This window comes from Neophocaena asiaeorientalis, unplaced genomic scaffold (genome assembly GCF_003031525.2).
Source record: "Neophocaena asiaeorientalis asiaeorientalis breed wild unplaced genomic scaffold, Neophocaena_asiaeorientalis_V1.1 scaffold297, whole genome shotgun sequence".
NCBI classification, from domain to species: Eukaryota; Metazoa; Chordata; class Mammalia; order Artiodactyla; family Phocoenidae; genus Neophocaena; species Neophocaena asiaeorientalis.
Genome location: NW_020175435.1, coordinates 569218 through 596689, shown reverse-complemented (window position 1 = coordinate 596689; position 27472 = coordinate 569218). Strand labels below are relative to the sequence as shown.

At 38.6% G+C, this 27472-nt stretch overlaps 1 protein-coding gene and 1 pseudogene across 6 annotated transcripts in view; one reads left to right on the top strand and one right to left on the bottom strand.

Annotated features, from left to right (window-relative positions):
* The window catches only part of CHD2 (chromodomain helicase DNA binding protein 2), a 117682-nt gene that overhangs the window by 60304 nt on the left and 29906 nt on the right, over positions 1-27472 (bottom strand). For 4 of the 6 annotated variants that reach the window (XM_024767699.1, XM_024767698.1, XM_024767701.1 and 1 more), the window contains 12 exons: positions 27123-27230; positions 24283-24423; positions 22666-22799; positions 21214-21439; positions 19781-19881; positions 18597-18641; positions 18245-18423; positions 16475-16599; positions 13381-13597; positions 11399-11488; positions 10345-10535; positions 1476-1664 (listed from right to left, as the gene is read on the bottom strand). In XM_024767699.1, the coding sequence (XP_024623467.1) occupies positions 1476-1664; positions 10345-10535; positions 11399-11488; positions 13381-13597; positions 16475-16599; positions 18245-18423; positions 18597-18641; positions 19781-19881; positions 21214-21439; positions 22666-22799; positions 24283-24423; positions 27123-27230 (1746 nt within the window). Of the gene's footprint in view, positions 1-1475; positions 1665-10344; positions 10536-11398; positions 11489-13380; positions 13598-16470; positions 16600-18244; positions 18424-18596; positions 18642-19780; positions 19882-21213; positions 21440-22665; positions 22800-24282; positions 24424-27122; positions 27231-27472 lie in introns of those variants that run through there. The other 2 variants (XM_024767700.1, XM_024767703.1) reach the window with 2 other exon arrangements.
* On the top strand, positions 22356-22651 carry LOC112414961 (translation machinery-associated protein 7 pseudogene; annotated as a pseudogene).

Genomic DNA, 27472 nt, shown 5'->3' with positions numbered 1-27472 from the left:
CCAATAAAAAAGTTAAAAAAAAAAAAAAAAAAAAAAAAAGCAAAGAATATCATTAGAAAGATTACCAGACCTCTAACTTTAAAAGACTGTAATTTTCATGACAACACAATTATTTCCAATCATTCCAGATCCAACTTTAAATCATCAAAACTGAAAGCTCATGACAAGTACCTTATATACCACCCTCTGTCTCAAACCCACCATTTTACCTTTAACATATTATAACCTGAACCAAGTCCATAACCTGCCCATGCCACTTGGAGTGCTAGAAAAAAAGAGTCTTCACCCTTTGGTACAGAGGTGAGTGCTTTTCCTTCCGAACTTCCACACTCCCCTGCATATGCCTCAGTTATAAACAACACTTTGTATTATTTGTCTCTAGTCTGTCTTCTCTACTAAACAACAGGCTTCTGACAGGAACACATTCCATTCACGTTCATATTTCCAGTATCTAGCAAAATGCCTCGCATGTTGCAGAACTTGAAGCAAATGACTGAATGAATGGCAGAGAAGAGAATGAGTAAAACACGCCTGTTTATTAGTAGGGGGATAAGCCTAAGAACATATATTTCAGACCACTAAGATAATGAAAAGTACTGTGCAAATTCTCACCTAAAAAAGAAAGAACAGTAAATCTTCCTCTTTCTGACCATAAATAAATTGCTACTAAGTCTGTCTTGAGGCTTCATTGGAAAAGGCAGTTTATTTGTCGGTTATATATCTCATGGCTTCCTGGTACTGATCTTTTTTTTTTTTAATTAATTTATTTATTTCTTATTTATTTTTGGCTGCGTTGGGTCTTTGTTGCTGCACGCAGGCTTTCTCTAGTTGCGGCGAGCGAGCGGGGGATACTCGTTGCAGTAAATGGGCTTCTCATTGCAGTGGCTTCTCTTGCTGCAGAGCACAGGCTCTAGGCGTGCGGGCTTCAGTAGTTGTGGCACGTGGGCTGAGTAGTTGTGGCTTGCAGGCTCTAGAGCACAGGCTTAGTAGTTGTGGCGCACGGGCTTAGTTGCTCCGTGGCATGTGGGATCTTCCCAGACCAGGGCTTGAACCCATGTTCCCTGCACTGGCAGGCAGATTTTTAACCACTGCGCCACCAGGGGAGCCCCCCGGTACTGATCTTTTTTTAAAACAAAAAATTTATTTATTTATTTATTTATGGCTGCGCTGGGTCTTCACTGCTGCATTTGGTCTTTCTCTAGTTGTGGCGAGCAGGGGCTACTCCTCACTGTGGTGCATGGGTTTCTCATTGCGGTGGCTTCTCTTGTTGTGGAGCACGGGCTCTAGGGTGCACAGGCTTCAGTAGTTGTGGCTCGCAGGGTTAGTTGCTTCACAGCATGTGGGATCTTCCCGGACCAGGGATCGAACCCATGTCCTCTGCATTGGCTGGCAGATTCTTAACCATTGCACCACCAGGGAAGTACCCCTGGTACTGATCCTAATCCCACTCAGGCTTAACCCAGCCAGTAACTTACTTGTAATACTGTTTCTGTAGGGCTGACATCTCCACCCTGAGAATCTGTTCCACTTTGGCAGGAAGGGATTTCTCCACATCTTTTTTCACTCTCCGGAGAAGGAAAGGCTCTAGCACCTTATGAAGACTCTGATAGCCATTCTCTCTCCCTTTCCCATGGTCTTCCTCAAAATCTTCCCAGAACTCAAACCTAGAGATGACATAGTATAGTGTTACTTAATTACAAAGAAGAAAAAAAGCATTTTTCCAACTAAAATTTATTTTTTAAGGAACCAAATAGGAAAAAAAATCTGTTAAAAAAAAATGAGTCTTCCCTATAAGGAAAAATAAATTTTATCAGTCACTAGCTCTTGAATACAAGAGAGGGGAAAACAAAGAGGCAAGGGAAAACCAACTGAATCAATTCCATCAGTCTACACTAGATAACAGCAGGTTTCCAATTCTGAGACTGGATCTAGAGTTCACAAAATATTTCAGTATATCATGCAAGTAGTATGTAAGTAACATAATAAGTTACTGTGATAAAATGTTAGGCAGAAAAATTAATCATAAGGTATCTTTTAATAAGCTGCAATTGGGGACTTCCCTGGTGGCCCAGTGGTTGGGAGTCCGCCTGCCAGTGCAGGGGACACGGGTTCGAGCCCTGGGCCGGGAACTTCCCACATGCCACGGAACAACTAGGCCTGTGCACCACAACTACTGAGCCCGTGCTCTAGAGCCCACGTGCCACAACTACTGGAGCCCGTGCTCTGCAGCAAGGAAGATCCAATGCAGCCAAAAATAAATAAATAAATAATAAGCTGCAATTTACTGGGAAAACAAAATTCAGAGGTCAAAGAATAATTAGTGGTGATATTACAGCTATCACTAGTCAGAGGTACAAGTTATACAGCTTCCATCAGTAATCCTCACTGCTCATAGATTAAAAAGTTAATGGATTATAATGACAGTAAACAAGTGACAGCCCCCAGACAAGAAGAGCAATATAAGTGATACAACTTAATACTAATAGAACTTGGGGACACAAAATTTATTAATGAATTTTAAAATGTTATCACCCGTAATAATTTTGCCTGAACTCTACAGATAAAAGTTTCTCCTGTTTAAATCTTAATTTAACCATCTTTGGTTCACTAAAGGATTTGTGGCAGAAATCCAGTACAGGACATTATGATCAAATTTCTTTCAAAAATAAAAATTGAAAGAAATTTATTTCATGAGGCTTAGGAAAATATGCTCTGACTTGCTACTAGAAAGCCAGCAAAGCACTGGGAAGAAGTTGTTTAGTTTTGTGTGCAGACTGGAGTCCAGTAGGTGAGGTGCTGCCCCATGGTCTGCTTTCTGACACCAGGAGGCCCAGCTCTGCTGAGGCCAGTGAAGTCCCAGAATAATAAACTCAGTGACTCGACATTACCAAGAGCTATGTCATACGCTCTCTGATAAGACAGAAAGTCAAAGACAGCAAATGCCAACACTGTCACCGGGCTAAAGGATGTCAAGAGAGTCTGCTGCCATTGTCATTTCTGAACTCATGAATGGCCAAGCATTTCATCAGGCACTAGGGGCATCAGTATCAGCCCTAGTGACAGCTGGTAATGCCTGAAACAACCGTGTTCGGAGAAGCAGACAAAATGATCTTTTGGGGTAGAGATCTAAAAACATAATTAATGCTTCTAGCTCAACAAAACTAAAGTAAACTGTATTTTGTCACACTGCTATGAAGATACTCTAAGAACATAAAATAAAATGAGTTAAAACTGATAAGAGGATTAAAAGGAACAATGTAAACTAAGCTATCTTAATACCATCTCACACACAAAATGTATGAGGCAACTGGAAATGAGGGACCATCACTATATATCAGGCCATTTTCTGAAGAACTGGGAGATAATTTCAAGAGAATGTTTTAATTTATGTAACATATATTATAATTAATTAAAACTTTACTAGTCTCAAAACTTAAATAATGAACTTTTTTTTTACAAGACTTACTTCCCCTACTGTTGTAGGGAACAAATATTTTCACCCACCTAGTGTACTCTTACTACATTAAAGGAGTTAATATGAGATACTATTTCTTTATATACACATTGAATTGTTTATGAACTACCTGTGGTTGCTTTCTGTCTATACAGCAGATAAGTAGCTGTGACAGAGACCATAATGCCTACAAGTTGAAAATGTTTACTACCAGGTTCTTTAAGAAAGAGTTTGCTGTTCCCTGCAATAGACAACCATCAATTTATAACACCACATATATAAAAGGTATATGGTCATCGTGGTGAACTTATAATGATACCACACCACAGCCTAGAGAGTCATTATTTTAGTTATTTCCCTGTTAATCAACTTCTGTATTTAACATGTCTCTCACCAAAGTAGAAACAATTTTGATTATTTAAATTTTCCAGACCTTGGGATTTTAGAAAAATAGAAGCTCACTCTACTGAGGAATAGCAAAGAAAAGAATTAAATCAAAGCAGTGAGAATGTTATACTAGAAGTCATGAGATAAATATGTGAAAGGAAAAGTGCAAAAAAATTCACAGACTGGCCTAGACAGCAGAAGCAAAAGTAAAAAAAGATTTCAACACTAAGAGGTAAGATCTCTGAAAATTATCAAACTGAGTTATTTTGTAGGGTGGGCATGAAGTACATATTTGCACATGATTATCTTTATAAGCTGAACTCTCTGATGTAGTCATAGCTCTATCTTTAATACCAAGCTCCATGCTTTGCAAAATACTACATACAAAACAAAGTGGCTCACTGATATATACCTATAATAAGGGTACTAATAACATACAGTAAGGGTAGGCTCCTGGCCAAGGCCGCCATGCAGGAAAGGTGCTCAGACTGACTCTGCACAAAGGAAACAGCATTTTAGTTGGTTAAAAAGACGACTAACTTTTGGATGTTGAGAACAACGGCCTATCACAGTTGAGGAGGGGAGAGTCCAGAAGTTACCTGAGCAAACCTAATTCTCTTCTGTACAATAACAATTCTTCAGTGGATCATTTCCTTAAAAAGAACAAATGGTTGTATAGAGCCATAATGAACCTCAGAAACTACCGCTAAGGGTGGGGAAAATACTTCACAGGATTTGTCATCCACACAGTAAGCTCAGGCAGAAATAAAGGAAAATCTCCACTCCTTAACTAATGGGGTTCCTTCTTATACACGCAACTTTGTGAAAAATAATGTTTTTTTAAAAATGTTTGAAAATAATAATGTTTTAAAAACAAAGTTTGCAAAGAGAAAAGCCTCTCTTACACACACACACAGTGCATCTCTAACCCCAATCCATCCTTCAATAAGTAATCCAACTGGCCATATGGAAAACTTTGGCAGACACTACCTGAAGGATCATCTCTAATAGAAAAAGTAATTCAAAGTTCCTCTCTTTCCAAAACGTAGCCCATGCTGGGTGGAATGCCATAGGTGCTTAACAGCAACAAAAAATGAATTATGGCCATTTAGGAGCCAAAATCCCTACCATCCACTTCAGTAGCCAAGTACAGAAGAGCAAATCTTAGCTAATCATTCATTGGAGGAAACTAGGCATCACATTTCTTTTTCTAAATATCAAGCACATATGTTCCCACAGTGCCTCAAGATCCCTACTATGTAGAATGCTTTTACTTCATCTCAATGGTGCTATAAAGGATGCACTATTTCTCTTAGAATTTGAAGTTTAAAGGACATTGGCCTCGGTCACAGAAGACCAGAAACTCAACTCAGTCCACCCACTTATTAACCGTGTGATATGAGACACATTTTCATCATCTCTCTACGATAGCATATTCTTATTACAATCTGAGGCTAAACGTATAGAGTGTATCAAAAATTAGATATAAGAAAACAATATAAAAACTATAAAGTAATATACATGAAAATTCTCTTATCCATTTCAGAAAACAAAGATTAATAACTAATAATTGATACCCCCACTGTCTCCAAACTTTTATACATTATCTGTTTTACAGCACATATAACCTTTGAAAAGCACACTTTATAAAAACATGGGCTTCTGCTAATATATGATGGACAGGGTATTCATTACAGAATGGATACAATGTTCAAAAAGAGAAGGGGGCAACTGCCTCCCTCCTCAGAAAGGTGACTACTGTTGACTTAACAGAGCTCTATGGAAGGAACAGAGGATCCAGGTGAGCAGGAAACAGGACAGGCAAAAGATTAGCAGTGAGACGGGGTGGGGAGGGTGGAGGATGACAGAATGAGCAATGTGGGAAGACCTGAGGAACCCGCTCACGTAGTGCTTCTCAACTGGTGGTAATTTTGCCCCTCTGGGGTACACTTGGCAATGCTGCAAGACATTTTTGGTTGTCCCAACTGAGTCATTTCTGGCATGTAGTGGGTAGTGGACAAGGATGCTGTCAAACATCATATAATGCAAAGGAGAGCCCCCACTGTAAAAAAGAATTATCCAGCCCAAAATGTCAATAGTGCTAAGGTTGAGAAACCCTGTTCTAAGGGAAGGCATAGGGAGCAGGGGTGCAGAGGGGCCTCCTCTCTCAGAAGCATACTATAGTGAGGATACCTGCAAAAAAGGAAACAGTCTAGGCCTGTTCTACTAACAGCTATAGTGAGCGTATGCATAATCAGAGTAGTCAAGTTTCTCTATCCATCTTCTGAAGAGTCTTAAACTACTCTTCAAAAATAAAGGTGAAGGAACTTCCCTGGTGGTACAGTGGTTAAGAATCCGCCTTCCAAGGCAGGGGACATGGATTCGATCCCTGGTCCAGGAAGATCCCACGTGCCTCAGAGCCACTAAGCCCATGTGCCACAACTACTGAGCCTGCATTCTAGAGCCTGCAAGCCACAACTACTGAAGCTCGGATGCCCTAGGTTTACAACACAAGGAAGGAGGTGAAAATGGAACTATGATGCAGAAAAGTTCCTATATTTTACCAAAATTAAATCAGTATTAATTTTAAGAAAATTGTGATAAGATGTATATACTAAAAACCTTAGAGCAACCACTACAAAATAAAACTTAAAAAAATCAATTAACAGAAGAATCTAAATGGAAAACTAAAAACTACTTGTTGAAACAAAAGGCGGCGGTAAGAAAGAAACAAACAAAAAAGAAATATGACATACAGAGGGAAAAAGCAAAATAGCAGACATAAATCCAACCATATCCATAATTACATTAAATGTGAATGAACTAAATACTCCAACCAAAAGGCAGAGATTGTCTAACTAGAGAAAAAAGGAAGATCCAACTGTATGCTGTCTATAAGAGACACATTTTAGACCCAAATAAACAGGTTCAAAGTAAAACAATGGAAAATAGTATTCCATGCAAACAGATACCAGAAGAGAGCTGAGGAGCTATAAGAAAATCAAAATAGACCTAAGGAACAGGAAATATTACTAAAGATAAAGAGGGACATTTAATAATGATTAAAAGGTCAATAAATCTGGAATATGTAACAAATACAAATGTGCACATACCTAACAACAGAACCCCCAAACTGACAGAACTGAAAGTAGGTCATTCAACAACTGTAGTTAAATATTAAAATACTTCACTCTCAATTACTGATAGAACAACTAGACATGAAGTCAGCAAAGATACAGAAGGAAGACTATTAACCAAGTTGACTTAATGGACACTTACAGAATTCTACCCAACAAAAGCAGAATAAACATTCTTCTTTTCAAGTACACATGGAATATATTCTCCAAGATAGAAAACATACTAGACCATATAACAAGTAACAATTCATTTAAAGCATGTTCTCTAAGATAAAAGTAAACTACAGATCATTTGGGAAATAATTAAATATTTGGAAATTAAATAACACACTTCTCAAAAAAAAAAAAACCGCCATGCATGAAAGAAAAAATCAAAAGAGATATTCAAAAATAGGTGAAACTGAATGAAAACAAAAACACAAGATATCAACATTTATGGGATGCAGCTAAAGCAGGACATGGGGGGAACCTATACCTTTAAGTACCTATATTGAGAAAAGGAAGAAAGAGACTTAACTCAATAATCCAAGCTTCCATCTTAAGAAAACAGAAAACAAGAAAATTAAATGAAAAACAAAGCAAGGCAATAATAAAAATGAGAGTAGAATGAAATTCTAAAATAGAGAAAAAAAAAAACCAAAATAACGTCCAAAGCTGATTTCTTTGAAAACATCCCCAAAATTGTTAAAAGCTTTACCTAAAAAGACCAAAGACGAGACACAAAATTGCCATCATCAAAAAATTATTTAGATCAGTATTGATCCTTCAAAAATTAAAAGGATTATGAGGAAATACTGCTTTATGCCAACAAATTAGACAACTTAGATGAAATAAACAAATTGTCAGAAAAACACAAATTAACAAAACTAAGTCAAGATGCAATAGAAAACCTGAATAGACCTATAACTAGAAACAGAAATAGTCATTAAAAATTTTCACACAAACAGAAGCTAACGCTCACAAGGCAACACTGGTGAATCCTAATCAAATATTTTAAAAACAAGTAACATAAATCTTAAACATTCTGACCAACTCGGATTTATCCCAGGAATAAAAGGTTGGCTTAATCTAAAAAGGAACTAATGTTACATACCATACTGGTAGAATAAACAGCAAAAACCACATGGTCACCTCAACAGGTAAAGAACAGCACATGACAAAATCCAACACTCAATCCACCACTCACTAGGAATTACAAGAAAACTTCCTCAACCTTATAAAGGGTACCTAACAAAAAGTCTGTAACATCCTACTCCCACCAATTCTACTCAACATGGAGGTTCTAGCCAGTACAATAAGGCAAAAGATAAAAGGCATCCACCTGCATTGGAGAAATGAAGTATTACAGCCTTTACTTAGAGAAGATCTGAGTCTAATATAAAGCACTTCAATATAGACTACTTAAAAAATAAAAATAAAAACCTCTTCAACTCAGAAGGCAAAATTTCCAATTGAAAAATGGGTAAAAGATTTGAACAGATATTTCACCAAAGATATACAAATGGCTAATGAACACAGGAAAAGATGTGCAACATTATTAGTCATTATACAAATGCAAGTCAGAACACAATGAGATACCACTACACATCCACCGGAAGAGCTAGAATCCAAAAGACTGACAAATACACCAAGTACTGGTGATGATACAGACAAACTAGAAAAGTCAAACATTTCTGCTGAGGATATAAAATGGTACAGTCTCTTTGGAAAACAGCCGGTAGTTTCTTAAGTTAAATATATACTTTCTGAACAACCTGGCAATTTCACTCCTATAGATCTAGTCATACGTCCACACAAAGACAAAATAACCCAAAACTGAAGCAATCCAAACATCCATCAACTGGTGACTGGACGTGCATACAATGGAACATCACTCCATAATAAGAAAATAACTCCTAATAAACTCTATAACATGGGAGAATCTCAAAATTATGCTAAATAAAAGCAGCCAAAATCAAAAGACTACTTATTAGGATTCAATTTAGATGAAATTTCTAGAAAAGGTAAATCTCTAGAGATTAAAGCTGATTCGTGATTGCCTACGGCTAGAAGTTGAGGCAGAGATTAACTACAAACAGACGAGAGGGAACTTTTTTCAGTGAGGAAAATATTCTAAAAGTAGATAATGGTGATGGTTGCACAATTCTATAAATTTACTAAAAAAATATTAATTTGTATATTTACAATGGTACATTTTATGGTAAGTAAATTATATCCCAATAGGCTATTTAAAAAAAAAGGTAACACGTGGGGAAAGGGACCATTTCTCTATTGTTCCTTAGGCCATCCAAAACGCCTTGTTCAGTTTATGGCATACAGTAGGCACTCAAGTCTTTTCTAAATTAAAAAAAAAACAAAACTGTGGAGCATTTACCTGTCAATTCGACAACTCTCAATTTAACTGTTTACTGCATGCCAGTTACCATTCTAGGCAATGTGGACCACGGATGAATAAAGTAAATAAGATCTCTGCTACTTCTGAGTGCATAATTTAATTAATGACATGGTATGAATGAGGAAATAAATGAAAAAGAGAGAGGTGCCATATAGAAAATAAAACAGGGTATAGATGATAAGCATGTCTGATAAGGAACTTGAGGTTCAGTGGTCTGAGGAGACCTCTAAAAGGAGGTGGTCATATAAGCTGAGGCAAAGATGTTAGTAAGTGACTGGCCATATGAAGATAAGGAGAAAAAACATTCCAGACAAAAAGAATAGCAATGCTTGGCATGTTAAAGGAACAGAAAGATGGCCAGAATGGCTGGAGCACAATTAGTAATGGAGAAAGTGCTATGAGATGGGTCAGACTAAGTAGGGTATTCCAAATCAGGGTAAAGAATTTAGATTTCATTTTAAGTATCATTGAACACCAATGGATAATTTTAAGTTTTATGAAACGTGCATACCATCTTTCCCACAAAAATCTTTTCAGTAAAGACATTCCACAATTCTTTACTAAGTTAGATTTTAATGAGACCTAAACCCAGTGCTATTGTTATCAAAAGGTTAGATTTAAGATATTTTTAATACTTGTCAGATTGTATAGCTTGTATACTTTTTTTCAATTATATTGATCACCTTATAACAACAGGGAGAAGGTGTGACGTTTCCTATTTATCAATTATTTCCCCCAAAGCATTAAATGATTCAAATGTTTGGTAGACAGTATGCTTTCTTTCTTAACAGACTGATTTCTGAGCTTTCTATCATTTGTTATGAAACATTTTACTACTTTTGTTGCTGCTTCAATGCTTTGCTTTCCCCAAACCATGCCATCTGTTTTCCCTAAGGTTTACTAAAAAAGTTAAAGAGCATTGGCATTTCAGACATTCTAGCATCTTTTGAAACACATAGGAAGGAGCTTACTTCTCCGGCATAATAAAGTGCAGCAAGGACCAGAGCTCTTTGAGGGAATTCTGAAGAGGGGTCCCCGTAATCAGGAGCCTATGGTTGGACTTGAAATCAATCAGAGTTTTATACAATAAAGAGTCATCATTCTTCAACCGATGGGCTTCATCCACTCCCAGAAAGGCCCAGTTAATACTGCCCAGCACAGTCTAAAGTAAAAACAAAACAGAACGAGCCACCAGGTCAGAAGGGAACCCAAAAGTACTTTCAAGTGTTAATTATCTCTGTACAAATACCACCACGAAGGTATACATAGAAACATTTATTCTTCACTGACTTAAAGTATATCAGGACTCTTCTATTTATTCCATTAGTTAACAGATTGGTGTCTACTCAAAAGAGCAGGTCATCCTCTAAAAGCTATAGGGGAGTCTTTTAGGCCAGGTTTTGCTGCATGCCTCAAAGTGAAAACACAAAAACTGGTATGCTGGGCAAAAACAACACAAAAACAAAAATACATGATTTTGCAGTCTCTCCTTAATCAAGATTCTTCTCTGCCTATTCTCCACCCCAACCTTGAAGCACAGAAACACCAAGAGCCACCAAATTGCACTTGTTTATGCTTATTATCACCCCTGGGATCACCTGGCACATACATTTCTTAGTAACTGTGGGAAGGAGATAATTTTAAGAGATTCATTTTTCTGTCCTCCTCCTCAGAGACCCTTACACAACATCTGTTCTGGAGAAATGCTTAATAATAAGATGGGAAGTACCTGAGAGGGCACTCAAGACCAGCTTCCAATGACTCACTAGAATCTCCAGTAAGTTACTGGCCTCAATACCCTTTCTTTCACCTATTTAATTCAATTGGCTTAGGTGACCCAAGGTCCCCTTCAACTGTAAGGTTCTGTTTATTTTTTAATAACCTTAATATTCTTCATGGATTTTTTTATTTGTTTGCTTTTTTTAAATACGAAAAGAAAAGTAACATGGCAAGGGGGAGGCAAAGACCCCATCATTTGGACAAGTCACACTCCAAAATTTAGCCTTTTGGTTACCAATTACACACCTTATCTTTTAAGAGGATCTCGTATGTTGTTATAAGTGCATTGAACTTCAGCCTTTTGGTCTGACAGTGAATCCATTCATATTCTCGTATCTGTAAGAGAAAACAATCATTAAGATATAATTTCTACCTTTACCTTTCTATATCACCAGCAAGTCTTATGACAGACGCAATCAATATACCAAATAAAAATTAAATCTGATTAGAATTTAATGAATACCTTATACATTCTAAACTGACCTAAGCAACCAAAGTATAGAGCAATATGAGTTAGAATTAAAAGATCTATCGTGGAGCAGCAAAAACTTTATTGCCAGAATTCAAATAAATTGTCACCTCCCTCTGCCCCCCTCCACCCCCAATATATTTGACCACAAAAATGCATTTCATCAGCAATTAAAACCCTGGTAACTTGAACTTATCTAGGGAATCTCCCAGAATGAGAACTTTCTTAAGGAAATACAATTTGATCATTCTTTCGGTAGGGCATACTTTTATTAGTAAATAAAACAAATTCCAACCTCTGGATTGGTCAGAAATTTCATTAATCATACAGCAGAAAGATGTGGCCCCCAAGAAAAAGGAAAGGGAGGCTTACAGGATGAAAATACAGTTTAATATGAATGAAAATCACGTCAACGCAAAGGAACACAAAAACTTAACATTCGTACTGAAGTATAATATAATGTATTTAACTGGACACCCAGCAAGCACAATGGCCTATGATAGAGCTCCTACAGCTTGGTTGTCAAGTTAAGAACTAGAGGACAAGTCAAGGAGAGCTGCAGGGACTCACCACAAAGTGGGAAGAAGAACAAAGAAAAGGAGTACTGGAAAGAAAAGAAAATGTCCCTGATTTCACAGTTTTTTAGAGTTCACTTTCTTTGTCTTCACCTTTCAATGCAGTAGTGCTTGAAGCAATTCTGCACAATCTAGAACTTTTTTAATGGTTAACGAATGGATTCACAAACTTAAGAACTCCTATAGACTTAGAAACTCAAAATTAGAGCAATGAAGTCTGCCAGAGTTTAGGTTAGAAAATTTTAATGAAAATGTTTAATAAAAATGAATTTGCATTAGCATGGTAATATATGGTTATAACATCTCTCTCAAACGTTGAGGACTCCTGATGGCTTGCTCTTATTATAAGCAATCCCCTAGAAACAGTTTATTCCAACATACACACAGTGGTAAAAAAGCAAAGGTCTGGGACCAGACGTGTCTTTGTCCCAATCCCAGCTCTGCCACATTCCAGGTGGCCTGGGGACAAGTGTTAAACTCTCTGAGTCAATTTCTTCAACAGGAGATTGGAAAGAATATCATCTACTTTGAAGATTATCATAAGGATTATAGGTAATATACATAAAGCACCCAGCACAGGGCCTGGCACATAATAAGTACCTTAAAAAAAGTTGTTATCAAGAAAAAGATTTGCCAGACAAAGACAAACTTAAGCCCATGTGTTCTAAGTTCCTGATGCTCAAGTTAACTTTGATATCAGACAGATAATTCTCTTTTCTGCAGCTCTGAAATGGCTCACTGTCCTTTTATTTCTTTCTTGTAAGTTATGCCACCTCACTATTTTAAAAGGTTAGGAAACAAACTCTAAGAACTCAATTATCTTCAGTAATATCTCTCTGCTCAAATAGCAAAAATAATATTAACATTCCACAAGGCATTAACTCTATCTTATAATCCTTTATAAATAAAGTGGTCTTGAAAGTACAGGGGAAAGAAAAACTTAATACTGCAATCCAACTAAGAGAGATTCCCATTCATGTACTGCTGTTGCGGCTCTTTACAAAGTAAGCATATGTTTTTAAGACTAACTGAATTGTATTTTTGGGATACATCAATCTCCCAATATCAGGGGCATAGCACCGTGTCAGAATCACAATTTTACTAAAGGCTATAATGGCTTTAGGTCAATTTCCAAAAATACATTTATAACACAGATTCTATCCCAATTCTTTTTGTTTACACACCGTATTTCTGCTCATCAGGTCACCTATGTAAACCACTACGTTAATCTCTGGTGCCCAGATTTCAAACTCCCTCTGCCATGAGGTGAGGGTGGATAAAGGGACGACTATAAGAAAGGGGCCATACAGCTGGTGTTGGTGGAACAGGTAGGAGAGGAATGATATGGTCTGGATGGTCTTTCCTAGGCCCATTTCATCAGCAAGGATTACACTGTTACTTCTGCAGAAAGAAAAAGATAAAAACAAAAAGATCATTAGTTCACAAAAAAACAGTACGTGCACAAACAGCAAAGGCATCAACGCCTCACAATGTCACCAAGCAAGACATGGGTTGTGAGCCTCTAATGTCTTTCCTCTCCTCTGCAACTAACTCTCCTACATAAGACAGTCGAGTAACAAGTAATCTAAGTATTATCAAGGTTTGGATTACTACAAGAGCCTATTCAGACTAGATGTTCTTTATGTTGCATTTTGGTCTTTTACATCTATCCCCTGTAACAGAGAAGGCAGGTTTTGGTATATTGGTGTATGCAAGCACATGACCTTGGGTTCCATCAGTACAGAAAGCAAGGGCAGATGGGCTATCCCCACTGCTGATGAACCCTACAGGCTGACAGTCATGTGCCTTTGTTCAAAGTACCCACCCATTCCACTGCAGGCCACTGGGTTGTTTAATGCTACATACACTACTCCCTAGACCTAAATGCTGCAGGTACACAGAGCTTGTTTTAAATACACTACTCTACAGCAGGGGTAGGCTGCAGATCAGATCTCTGAATCCCACCCCAGACCTACTGAATCAGAGTATCTAGGGAAGGGCTCAGGAATCTGTATTGTTTAACAAGTACTTCTGGATATTGTGCTATGGGTATATGGCTTGGACCACACTTTGAGAAACAAGGCTCTAGGAGACAGGCAGGAGGCAGGATTTCAACAGGATCCTAATAGAAAAGGATTGTAAAGATATTAAGAAAAAACCTTTAAGTAAATTAAGTTAATTTAAACTGAAAGAAACAGAGTTAGGAAAGTATGTTCCAGAAATAGAAAAGAGCCCATCTGACAGGAAACCAGGACTGCATGTATGCCATAAGTCTGAAAATATTACAAGGTTCTTGAAAATCAGGCCATGGGAGGTTTACACATATATAATACATGCTTAATCAGTGGACCGGAGAGAACTAAAACCAATATTCAAGTTAAAGACAACTTAATCGATTAGAAAAACAAGACATTTAATTCACAAAGAAGAGATTCCTTTGAGTAATTTTCCTCATATTTCTCTCACCTTTTCACACCACTGGGGAGGAAACAGGGTTAATTTTCTCCAACATTTCCTCTCCCTAGCAAACTGCCACTGTGCATTTATACACGTGAAAGGAAGTTTGGATTAATTTGCCTGCTTTTCTGGAACTAGACCAAAACAGCATGTTACTTAACTCAAGGTTCCCATGACCAGGGCCTAGTAGCTGCCTGGGCCCTTTTCAGCTGATTCTGAATTAGTCAGTTTAAAGTAGAAAATGCTGGCTCAGGACTCTACATGGTGTGACTTTGGACAAGGGCTCCTAAAAGCCCTCAACTACAGAACAAGAGGGTTAGTTACACAACTCCTTAAGCCTCCACCTAGCTTATAACCGTCCTTTAGGAAGATCAGGTCTCACTATTCTCTGAAACAAAAATAACTTTCAAGGAATTTAGAACATCAGACCTCCATTCTCAGTCACAGAAATTGAATCTCCTCAAGATCTCTGATTCTCATATTGAACGTTAAATATTACATAAATTTTTACAAGACAGAGTAGTACATGGTTCAATTGGGAAAGTCATTGTAAATGCACCTCTGTAACTTAAAAACCATCTTTTCGGCATTGAGAAAAGAAGCTGGCATGTTTTTGTCTTCAGGCTGTAGTCTAATTCTGAAATAAGAATTAATTAAGAGTTTACATGTTGGGGAAGGAATCTGGAGACATACATTAAAGGTACTTCTCACACCGTATGTTCCATGAAGACGGGAATCCTGTCTTGTGGTTCGCTACTAAATTCTCAAGGCCTGGGACTTCCCTGGTGGCCCAGTGGTAAAGAATCTGCCTTACAATGCCGGGGACGTGGGTTCCATCCCTGGTCAGGGAACTAAGATCCCACATGCCTCGGGGCAACCCACGCACCACAACTACTGAGCTCACGCACCTCAACTAGAGCCCACGTGCTGCAAACTATAGAGCCCGCGTGGTCTGGAACCCGTGCACCACAACCACAGAGCCCACATGCCACAACTAGAGAAGGGAAAACCCGCATGCCACAACTAGAGAGAAGCCCGCGCACCACAACGAAGAGCCCGCACGCCGCAACGAAAGATCCCACATGCCTCAACAGAGATCCCACGTGCCGCAACTAAGCCCCAACACAGCCAAAAATAAATAAATAATAAATAAAATCTTTAAAAAAAAATTCTCCAGGCCTACCTAGGTCCCTAATACATAGTAATTAGGGACTACTTGAATTTGCAATTGAATTTGGTGAATAAAATTTATGAGTACAGCCTCAAAGTACCTTTAAACCTCGTTGTCTCATCTCTCTTTTTCTTTTCCAAGACTATGGTGATCTTGTTACAAAAAAGTAAAGGATAATTTCACAAGTCCAACTGTCAGAGAACTTCCTCTACAAGGGATGGCCTGTACAGCAATAGGGGGAGTGGGGGTCACATCACTCTTCAGCACCACTATATAAAATTAAAGGTTTCCCTGGCTCAGAAAGACAACTGAATGGAAAAAAGACATTTTCTTCTTTCTTCTGAGAATAACTCCTTCCCCACTAAAGATATAGGCAAATTACCTTGCTATTTATACTCATAAATAACATAGTAAGACATAGGTCTCTGGCTATGAGAAATTAACCCCCAAATAACTAAATAACAAAGTACTTTTTACTTCAGACTAAACTGGTAATTATACATACATAAAAACTCCCAGAAGTGGCTCCTTTCAATCACATAATTTTTTTATTTCTATAATGTACAAGAAAAGGAAGTAATTCTTCATACCTAACAGTTTTAAAAAGCCAGAAACAGTAGAGAAAACATCAAACATATTTTTCTACCTACTTGCACCAAGAATGAGCAAGCCAGTTGAGACCTTCTAGCTGATAATCTCGGAGCTCCAGATTCTCTCCTCCTAAATACGCCGGCTGTTTCTTTAAAGCCACAAATCGTGGTCTCTGCTTCAGGGCCTGAAATGCAAAATTTAACAAAGCCCAGGTTTGAAGAAAACCTTCCTCCTGTTCCTATGTTAAAATGCTAGCCATGATTGCTGTGCTCTACACCAAGGCATAAGAATTTAAATTTCACATCTGAATCACCAACCACACCCAACCCACCACGAGCTCTTGCATTGTGGTCTGCATTCCCAAAGCCAGACTGCATCCCGAAATAATTTTTAGTCATTGCTCCTTTCCTGAAGTAAGTTTGCGAACATCATTAAATAGCACTGGGAAACAATGGACTAAAAACTTATATAAATTTCACGGCTCATGACTTTTCAACATTCTTGTGTATGCTGTGAACTTACAGGAGAAACTAATTCAGGAATATTTCCCAAAGTTATTTGGCCACAATAGTGTTTTTTTCAGGGAGCATTTCTCTGAAGATGAGCACTCTCTGGAATAGTGCCCCATTATGAGAAATGTCGTCCTAATAACGTATTTGATAAGGTAATTATTAGTTGCAGCTCTCCTTTGTGAGCAGCCGGCAGTAAATGGAATCAGATGCCTCTGGCTGCCCACTTCTGCCACGTCTGCCCCACAGTGCTTCTCCCATCCGACCCCCCAGCAGCAGCACCCCCCAGCTGCTGTCACACTAATTCTCCCTCCGTGGGCTTCTACGACACCTTCCTGGTGGGACCTTCTGGCTTTAACAACTGCTTACTCTAGTCTCCAACACATGGCCGTTAGATGAAACTTTCTAAACGAAATACTGTTTCCTGCCTGCTGCTCTGCTCAGGAGGGTAGGCTTATGAAGACCCACAGAATAAAATCCAAATACTCTCCAAGGTATTCAAGACATACACACTTTGACTCGCCAATATCACCTCCATCTCTTCCTACCCTGAGGTCCGGTGGTCCTCCTACTGACTATAAGAACATCTTTCTCTTAATATCTTTCACAGGAGGCCAATAACCTGGGCCCCCTTCTGTCTGTCTAACCAGCTCCAATCAAGTCTTCAAGGACAGGGCCCTTCAAGCACCACAATTTCCTCATTTTAAAACCGCTCACCAATGATCCCTGTGGCTCAGTGACTCCTACTTCTGGAATAGTCTTTATCACACTCATTGACCTTCAGTTACAACTGCTTTTCACAGATAGAGGTTTGGTGCCATGAATTTGAATGTCAACCTCTTGGAGAGAGAGGCCATGTCTTACATAAACATTTACTACTGAGGACCCAAGCATACCAATTTACACAGGGAATGAATTCCAAAGAAAGAAAAGGAACTGTACAACCAATCTAGCAAATAAAAGAGCCTATATATTTAGTTTATAACCTAGAATTCAGACACTCCCCTTTCCTGTCACTTCTCTTTAAAGTGCTTTAATTCTTTCCAGTATTCTCTACAATATCTCCATATAAGACATATCTAATTGTGTAAATAAGAAGATTAAAGAAGTCAGCAAAGCCATTATACAACTCATCCTCTCCTTTTGTTTTAATTATTTTCCTTTGATGTCAAGGTTAAGTCATTTGAAGTCTTTCACTTCAAAATAGGAATTATCACTTACTTTTGTGGTATTCTCTCTTCCCAACATCTATCTATGTGGCCAACCCTTTGTAGCAATACACCTTTCCCCTGAAAATTCAAAAGCCAGCAGTCACCACACCTTGCATTCTCTTGTTGGGATGGTTTTTGAGTTGTTCCGACTATGGAAGCTGTCGATGCAGCTCTGGAATTTCTTTCCAATCAAGGCTTCATCTTCCCAGCTGCACTCTGAATAGGGCAGTCCCATCCATTTGCATAGATATTCAGGTTCGTTGGAAGGTGCCGGCTTCCGACTGTGAGCTATTTCACATATAAAAATTTACAGATCAGCAACTGTCAATTAAAGGAGAGGAGTGACATTCTGTTTTATGTATAACCAAGGAAACACCATGTGGCAAAGCTGTAAATATTCTGCAAAACATGAACTGCTCTTAAATGCTAAACAGTATTTATAAATAAGTTGTCTTGCTTACCTGGAAAATCTGTTTGACCCAGTGTAGATTTGCTCGTCTTCACAGCTAAATAAATGGAAAGCTGGGTAAGTTATCACCATAACCAAGAAAACGGTGACATTTTAGGTCCTATGAATAAGAGTACAAATATACTCTACTATCTCACATCTTAAAAAAAGAAAAGAAAAAGCAGCCTATCTAGCACTTACCCCATCTCTCAGTTCCCCCTTTACAACAAGGCTCCCCGGGGGAGCTTTCTTCATACTGTCCCCTCACTCTCCCCTGAAGCCACCCCATCAGGCCTGTAGCCCCACCACCTCATGGGTCCATCTCCCCAGGGCCAGGCCTGCTGCCAAGCTGAAGGATCAAGTCCCAGCCCTCTTTGACTGGCAGCGCCTCCTCCTGCCCGAGCCGCGTGAATCACCTGGCTCCCAGCACACCTCCCTCTCCTGGCTCTCCCCCTGTCTCACTGGCTGTCCTTTCTCACTCTCCTCTGCTGGTTTCTCTTCCTGACTTCCGAAAGCTAGAATGCCCTCTGACTTCTACTTGCACCACGTACACATTCTTGATTATCTCATTAAACCTTAGGCTTTAAATATCATCTACATACAGATTATATCCTCGAATTTAAATCTCCAGCCTGGACTGAGTTCTAAACTCGACTCATATATGCTACAGCCTTCACAATACTATCCACTTAGATGACTGAGAAGTATATCAAACTGACAAATATCAAAATAAGTTCTTGATTTCCATTCTTTCTATTTCAGTAAATGGTACCTCTAGTCTCCTATTTGCTCAGGTCAAGAACCTTGGCACCATCCTTGCCACCTCTTTCTTTCCCCCCATCTCCAAATCTACTGGCAAAGCCTGTTAGCTTTTCCTTCAAAATAAATCTAGGCATCTGTCTATTCTCCAAAAGAATACTTACAAAAATGCATTTTTAAAAAATATTTATTTATTTATTTGGTTGCACTGGATCTTAGTTGCAGCAGGCAGGCTCCTTACTTGTGGCATGCATGTGGGATCTAGTTCCCTGATCAGGGATCGAACCTGGGCCCCCTGCACTGGGAGCGCAGAGTCTTAACCACTGTGCCACCAGCAAAGTCCCGCATTTTTTCAATATATATACATTACTCCCAAAAGAAAAGGTTCTATTATTCCTGAAGCTCAAACAGTGCTTAGATGAGTTTCCATGTACTTACCTATTACTCTTTCTACTATCTGATACTGTTTGTTCAGCTCTGAGGCCAGCTCTTGTTGGCAGTTGAAATATTCCACATCTTCAGGAGAAACTTTCCCTAACCTGGACAGAAGACAGACAGAAAAAAAAAATACTTATTAGATTTGGGGGATCCATATACATCTGTCAATGCAAAGTCAAGGCAGGAAAGGAAACTTAGTCTTTACTTTCATATGTCCCTTAATAATCTTTTACTAATAATTAGGCCAGAGATTTTAAGAAAAACACGTAAGACTTATAGAAAACACTAAAAACCTTAGACTTATAGGACACACCAGTTGTTCCCTCTGATGTGGCCCATTAATAAAGAAACCTAAAAATAACTATTTTGGGTGATGAAGTCATGTGATAAATTCATATATCTTAATAGACAAGGACAATAAAACTCTTCCAGATTTACAAGAAAACCTGCCTTTTTTCAAATATGTATGGGCTTTAGGCGTGATTAAATGTGGCTTTTTTTAGAAAACCAGTTATTCATACTTATAAAACGACAACACCAGCAACCTGAAATTGAATACTGCTAGAGCTTTCAAGCATTTTTAAAATTCTAATCTCTTTACAAACTACCCATATCTTAGGGATACATATTTTTGTTTTCGACTCAAAGAAAAAAATTTCTGATTTACTGAAGCAGCATATTTTGCATAGTAATAAAACAGGAATTGGAACCCATTTGCCCCTATTCCTAACACAAAAAAACCTCATCACATGACACTGACACATATGTCTTCGGGGAGAACTTATGCTTCTTTTTGTCAGTTTAGTTGTGTGTATGCTGTGACCCCACGTATGTCTCAGATGCAACCTAACATGCTCAAAGCTGTAAGTAAACTACAAACAACAGGCTATCACAGTTTCAGAATATCTCTGTCACATCCTTTCTGTAAACTGTGTAAAACCAAGATTAGTTTTAAGTATATCATAACCCAGAGAGTTCTAGATTATTAACTCCTGACATCCAAGCTACCCCAGGACAACCACAGAAAGTAACAAGGTGCTTAAGTACGTCAGCCTTGGACTCAGGCTACCAGAATTCCAATCCTGGGCCCTCTCACAGAGTTGCTCTGTACCTCACTCTTCCCACAAAAAAACATTTTGTTCAACAGTACAAATCTCATAGGATTACTGTGAGGATTAATGAGATCATGTCCGAAAAATGCTCCATAAGCTAGTTATTATTAAACTCTACAGACTTGGTGGCTATACACAAAAATACATACTATCTTCAGCTCACAGTTTTATAAAACGTAATCGTGGATGCCTCCACGTTCATTCAGATGCTAAAGGCAAAATTTGATATTCTAGATAGCTGTGTTCTCCATGGACTAGTTAAAAACCTTCCTTTCCTCCAGGGTGCAAATGTATTTCTTTTATCCAGGATGGATAATGTACCATTGCTTGATTTCATCCTCTTTCTTCTTGAAGTTCTCTAGTTTTTTTAGGCCCTTCACTTTCTGCAGCTGTAAGGACTCTTCACTCTCCCACGTGCTATGGATATACGACCAGCCCTTCCACTTGATGAGGTACTGGACTTCGCCTTCATCCTTTTCAGGGTCAAAGTCGCCACTAGGGTCTCCGTTAGCTTCAACTGCATATACAGTAGTAGAAGCTCCAGTGGCTGAAAAAGGATTCAGTTAAATTTTAAAAAGTATATTAAACCAGACACTGAAAAGCTTCCCAAATACACAAATGTCTAAAAAGTCTCTTTATGGATGAAGCACCAAAATCCTTTGACTCGAAATAAGCAGAAATTCACAAACGATACAGAATGAACATGTTCAACAATTTCAAATATTTTCATGATGCAAACCAAATTTTCACTACTTAAAACATTACAAAATTTGCTCGTGAAATCAAAGAAATCTCTGTATCCAAACCCAATAAAAATGGAACAGCAATATCCTTTTGTTTTGGTCCCTACTAACTCAGAAAACAAATCTGTCTCTCTCTCCAGGAATATTAAGAACAAGGTAAGAGAATTTAAAATCTCCCCAATTACTCAACTACCCAAAACTCCCTGTTGACTCTCTTAACCTCAGGTAAGCCTGGATGAAAAAAAAAAAAGACAAAGAAAAATGAATTATGTATTATTTTGATATTTCCTATATGGAAAGGTTATTTTAAAAAACTGAGTTGTGAGATATCTCCATTTGGATATAAAAAATTCTTCACTACTGTCCAAATATGTATTTAACGCGTTTGACACTTATCACAAGGAGATTCAAAAACAAGTAACTAAAGGTAGATTTACTTAATGTTAATAATCAAGAAGCTCTGCTGCATCACTGGTTTTTAAGATATTAAAACATCTTTAACGAGCTCAATTTTAAAATCTCAAAGACATATGGGACACAGCCCTATAGTCTCAGGTCAGTTTTTCTGTGGGTCAGAAAAACTTCCACATTTCACAACAAATAAGGGCATGGACTGAAATTCATCACTTCAGAGCTCAATACATAAAATTTGGGCCTTACTGAGCAGATATAAAAAGTAATTTGTTAGCTTCCAATGGCAGGGAAGGGGCAGCAGGTGTCATGTCTGGCCGCAAAGGTGTCAAGAAGCCCCTGAAGCAACTCAAGGATCAGGCTAAGGAGATGGACGAGGAAGGTAAAGCATTCAAGCAGAAACAGAAAGAGCAGAAGAAGTAACTCAAGGAGCTAAAAGCAAAGGCCAAGGGGAAGGGTCCCTGGCCACAGGTGGCATTAAGAAATCTGGCAAAAAGTAAGCTGTTCCTTGTGCCTGAGGCAATGATGATCCTTAATTCTATTCCTGTTTAAACATCTGGACTCCCTGCCATACATCTGTTGCCACCTATGGCAAAAATGAAGTGCTGTCTTCACATACCTCCTTTCTTTCCCAGCCTTGAATCTAAGACCTTTTCAATAGTTTCACTATTATCCTGCTGTTCATCAGCTCCTTCTCCAGTCATTTCAATGAGGTCATCTGAGTCAGTCTCAAAGTCATCGTCTTCTTTATAACTGCATGAGGAATAATGCCGAATAAATGAGAAACTATCTTTTCAGATTCAAACACCACCATACATAGTATCATTAGGACGAGGAACCATACCCTTTTGGCTGCAACATGCTGTTGTGCAGATCAGCCACAATAAAACGGGCTCGAAGTTCATTTTTTTTTCCTGCTTAAAGTATTAATGCATGTTCACAGATAGCTGCAGGAAGGCTAACTCATATTTCAAAATAGAAACTGACTACAGTGATTTCTGTAAGCAAGACATAGAAAACTACTACAAAGACACTCCTATGTTTTCTTTTTTTTTTTTTTGCTGTACGCGGGCCTCTCACTGTTGTGGCCTCTCCCGTTGCGGAGCACAGGCTCCGGACGCGCAGGCTCAGCGGCCATGGCTTATGGGCCCAGCCGCTCCGCGGCATGTGGGATCTTCCCGGACCGGGGCACGAACCCGTGTCCCCTGCATCGGCAGGCGGACTCTCAACCACTGCGCCACCAGGGAAGCCCTGTTTTCATTTTTTAATGAGGTCATTACTATGTCTAAACAAGGAAACAACTACAAAGAAAGAAAATGCACAATAAATGAAAAAAATTACTAGTATTCCATTAGATAAGAGCGGAGCAATACATCTAAGATTGAATGTACCGACCCTGCATTTTGTCTCCCAATAACAAGAATATGAAATTTAAGTATTCTCAAGTTACTGAGCATACTTCCTGGTAATAAAATATTAAAATGTAACCTTCCACCATATATTAACAACAAATGGTTTAGGGGTTACAGAAGAGAAAAACACAATTCTGGATGCAGTACAGCTGTAGGAGGAAAAAGTGCTAAGCTACATATTAACATACTCAAAACCTAGTCCTAGCTTTCAAAGTATTAACTGGATACCTTGAACAGGTTATTAATAACTCCAGGATTCAGCTTCACCATCTTTAAGTAGACCAAAAGAAACCTGCATATCCTCTAAAAGGAAATTAAATACCCTTTGATTCATATAAAGTAAAATATTTATGTTTGCATATATCTATTCCTTTATTTTATTTTCTATTAATGCTTCATATCATATCGTAAGCTTGATAAGATTATTATATCCAAATAATATAAGCTGAAACAAAAGAATTTGGCTGATTCAAACATCAATTCAAAAGTGAAAATACAATCCTAATGTCCTTCCTAAAAAAGGATGTTATGAAATGAAGATAACATCACTACCACCTCAACGAAACATGAACTTGAAATAAAGCAGCTCTCTTCATAGGAATGAAGGCTTGAAATGAGTTATCACTATTCTTTCCATATTCCTATTGGCCAGAACCATTCTTTTTGCAAGAACCCTGACCAGATTTCCGAATACAACCTCAAGACACAGGTCATTATTTTTACCTATCAAATGCCTAATCCTGGACTTATCAGAACCAAGCTCTAGCCAACTACACTATCACCTTCCCTTCACACTAATGAAAACCTTCTGGGGCATCACCTACCTAACATTTTTAGCCGCTCTGCGGCGAGTCTGCCTTTTGGGAGCTTCATCATCTTCATCCTCATCATCAGAAGAATCTTGCTTTTTCCTCTTTCCACGCTGCGTCTTAGGTTGCTTTTTAACACGAGGTTTGGGCATTGCTCTAAAATGAGAAAAGAAAAAATGGCAGAGTCCTTACTTTATCATCTGTTGTCTACTTCAAATCTATATAATTGTTATTTCCCAGAGCAGGGTTCATACATAGGAATTAACCCGGGGAATGTTAGACATGAATATTCCCAGGTCCCATTCCCTGAGATTCTAATTCACTAGAGATCTGCTTCACTAGAAACATGAAAGTGATTCTACTGCTAACACCCTTCAGTCATTTATAGGAATACAGTCAGCCCTCTGTATCTGCAGGTCCACATCTGCATATTCAACCAACCATGGATCAAAAATGTATTTGCAAAAAAAATTCCACAAAGTTTCAAAATGTAAAATTTGAATTTGCTGAGTATTTGCAGCTATTTACGTAGCATTTACATTGTATCAGGTATTATAAGTAATCAACAGATGATTAAAAGTGTACAGAAGGAGATGCATAGATTATTCGAAAATACTACAGCACTTTATATAAGGAAGCGACTTGAGCATCTGCAGATTCCGGTATCTACAAGGGTCCTGGAACCAATTCCCCGCAAGGACGAAGGGAAAACTGTACTGTGGGTTCTGAGGCAACGGTTCTCAACTATTCCTCAAGATCACCTGACATAAAAATACACATGTAGCACGCTGCTGATGACAGCTCTCTGGTGGGCAATTTGGAAATATCTATCAAAATTACAGGGCTTCCCTGGTGGCGCAGTGGTTGGGAAACCGCCTGCCAATGCAGAGGACACAGGCTCGAGCCCTGGTCCAGGAAGATCCCACATGCCGTGGAGCAACTAAGCCCGTGCACAACTACTGAGCCTGCGCTCTAGAGCCCGCAAACCACAACTACTGAAGCCCTGTGCCGAGCCCGTGCTCCGCAACAGGAGAAGCCACCGCAATGAGAGGCATGCACATGGCAAGGAAGAGTGGCCCCCGCTAGCCGCAGCTAGAGAAAGCCTGTGTATAGCAACGAAGACCCAACGCAGCCAAAAATAAATAAATAAAATAGATTAATTTATTAAAAAAAAAAATTACAAATATAACAATTTTATTTCTGGGAATTGACTTTACAGATATAGACTGATACAGACACAGTAAGGTATTCACTGTGGTATTTGCAATAACAAAAGATTAGAAAAACTAAACATTCATCAACTGGGAACTAGCTCAATAAACAGAATACTATGCAACCATAAAAAAGGGAGTTTTCTGTGCATTGATAAGGAAAGATTTCCAAGATAATGAAAGAAAAATGCAGAAGATGATGCATGGAATGCTATAATCTGTATAAAGGAAGTAAAGGACAAGAAATAACTACACATATATTTTTCTCCTATGTACATTCAATATACCAGGAAGGCTACCTGAGAGACTGTGCCCTGCCACAGACCAATGGAACGAACTGAGGAGGTGGCCCCTCTATTGACTTCCCTGCAGGCAGGACTGAGAGCCACAGACTAGGAGCTCTCAAAAGGAAATCCCCAAGTTCTCCATCAGTGGTAAAAAGATGAAAGGAGAAAGAGGGAGACGGAAACTCACAATCATAGTCACCTGTTTCTCTCATACCTGCCATAACCAACACTACACAGACAGATGATCAGAGACTCAATAAATGATGGGTAAAATCTAGAAGACAGAACTGGAGTGGATTCCAGCCCTGAGAACTGAAACTGAGAAGAAAGGAGACAAAACTCACTGATGAATTTCCCTGCTGGGGTGGGAGGTGAGGGGTCAAGTACAATGTCCTAAGCCAGGGATAGACACATGTTTGCTGTAAATGGCTAGAGGATAAGTATCTTTTACTTTCTCAGACAAGAGGCAAAGTTGAGGGCCACTAAATAGGTACTTATATAACAAGAGAAAATAAATTTTAACAAATATTTTATTGACGAAAGTCAAAATAAAATAATAATCATTGAGTACTTTTTTGTGTAATACAACATCTACTAACGAGAAGAACAGAATTCTTTTTGAAGGGATAACATTTCACTTCGCTAGGGTTCAAATTTAGTGTTCCCCATCACCAAACTACAAATGTTCACCTATAAAAGCTATATTGAGTTCGCAGGCCGTACAAAAATAGGTGGTGAGTGGGATCTGGCCCAAAGTCAATATCTGCCAAAAGCAACCTAAGCAATACTGCAAGGAGGTAAATTTTCCTGGGGCCTCTCTGCCTCCTGCCTTCCGTTCCCCACCACCAGTACCTTTCACTGTCATATGTCTGATCAAAAGTTACCAGTTTCCTCTCATCTCCACCTACTTCCTTCCCTGCACAGATTCTCTGCTTAATGTTATAAAGATTATGAGAACAGGATGATAAACAGTAAAGTATGCTCTGAACCAGCCAATTAAACTTAACAATTAGTTCTCCCAAAAAGAACTTGTACACTAGTCAAATACACAGGGAGCTTTTTTTAACAGTGGAAGATACATTCGCTCCTCATAACTAGCCTGCCTGGAGTATGAACAGTAAGATCCACTCTGAGCTACATACCATGCAAACACACAAAATCAATATAAGTAGCTCAGTAATCGAATTACTTGCTAATGATGCAGGCTGGCAAGAAGTTAACCAGACATTCAAAATCCGGAATCACAACACACTGTACCCCATCAATTAAGGCCTTTGGGCTAGCACTACATCGTCCTTCTCAATCTAACACAAACTAAGCTCGACCAGAAGCAGAGATGTTCAAGCAAACACTGCACCTTCTGGGGACAGGTCTTCTGGCTTTCACTTTTTTTTGCTCTGGTTCGCTCTCTGCACTGGTGCCTTGTTCCTGTTCATCTTCTGAGGGCTCCCGTTTCCATTTTTCTCTGTGATCAAAAGCAAAGCAAAATTTTTTTTTCTAAAAGAATTCTTCAAGATTGTTTAGCTTGAAGAATCTGACAAATCTGACAATCTGATTAGCCAAAAAGGCAGAACATGTATATTTCAGATATTATGCTAAAAGATTTGTTCTAGCTCCATTTAAATTTTGGTTGTGTTCCTTCCTAGGGTGTGTAATATCTATTCCTATTTTATATCTGGTATCAAAAATAAATGAAAATGGAAGCTA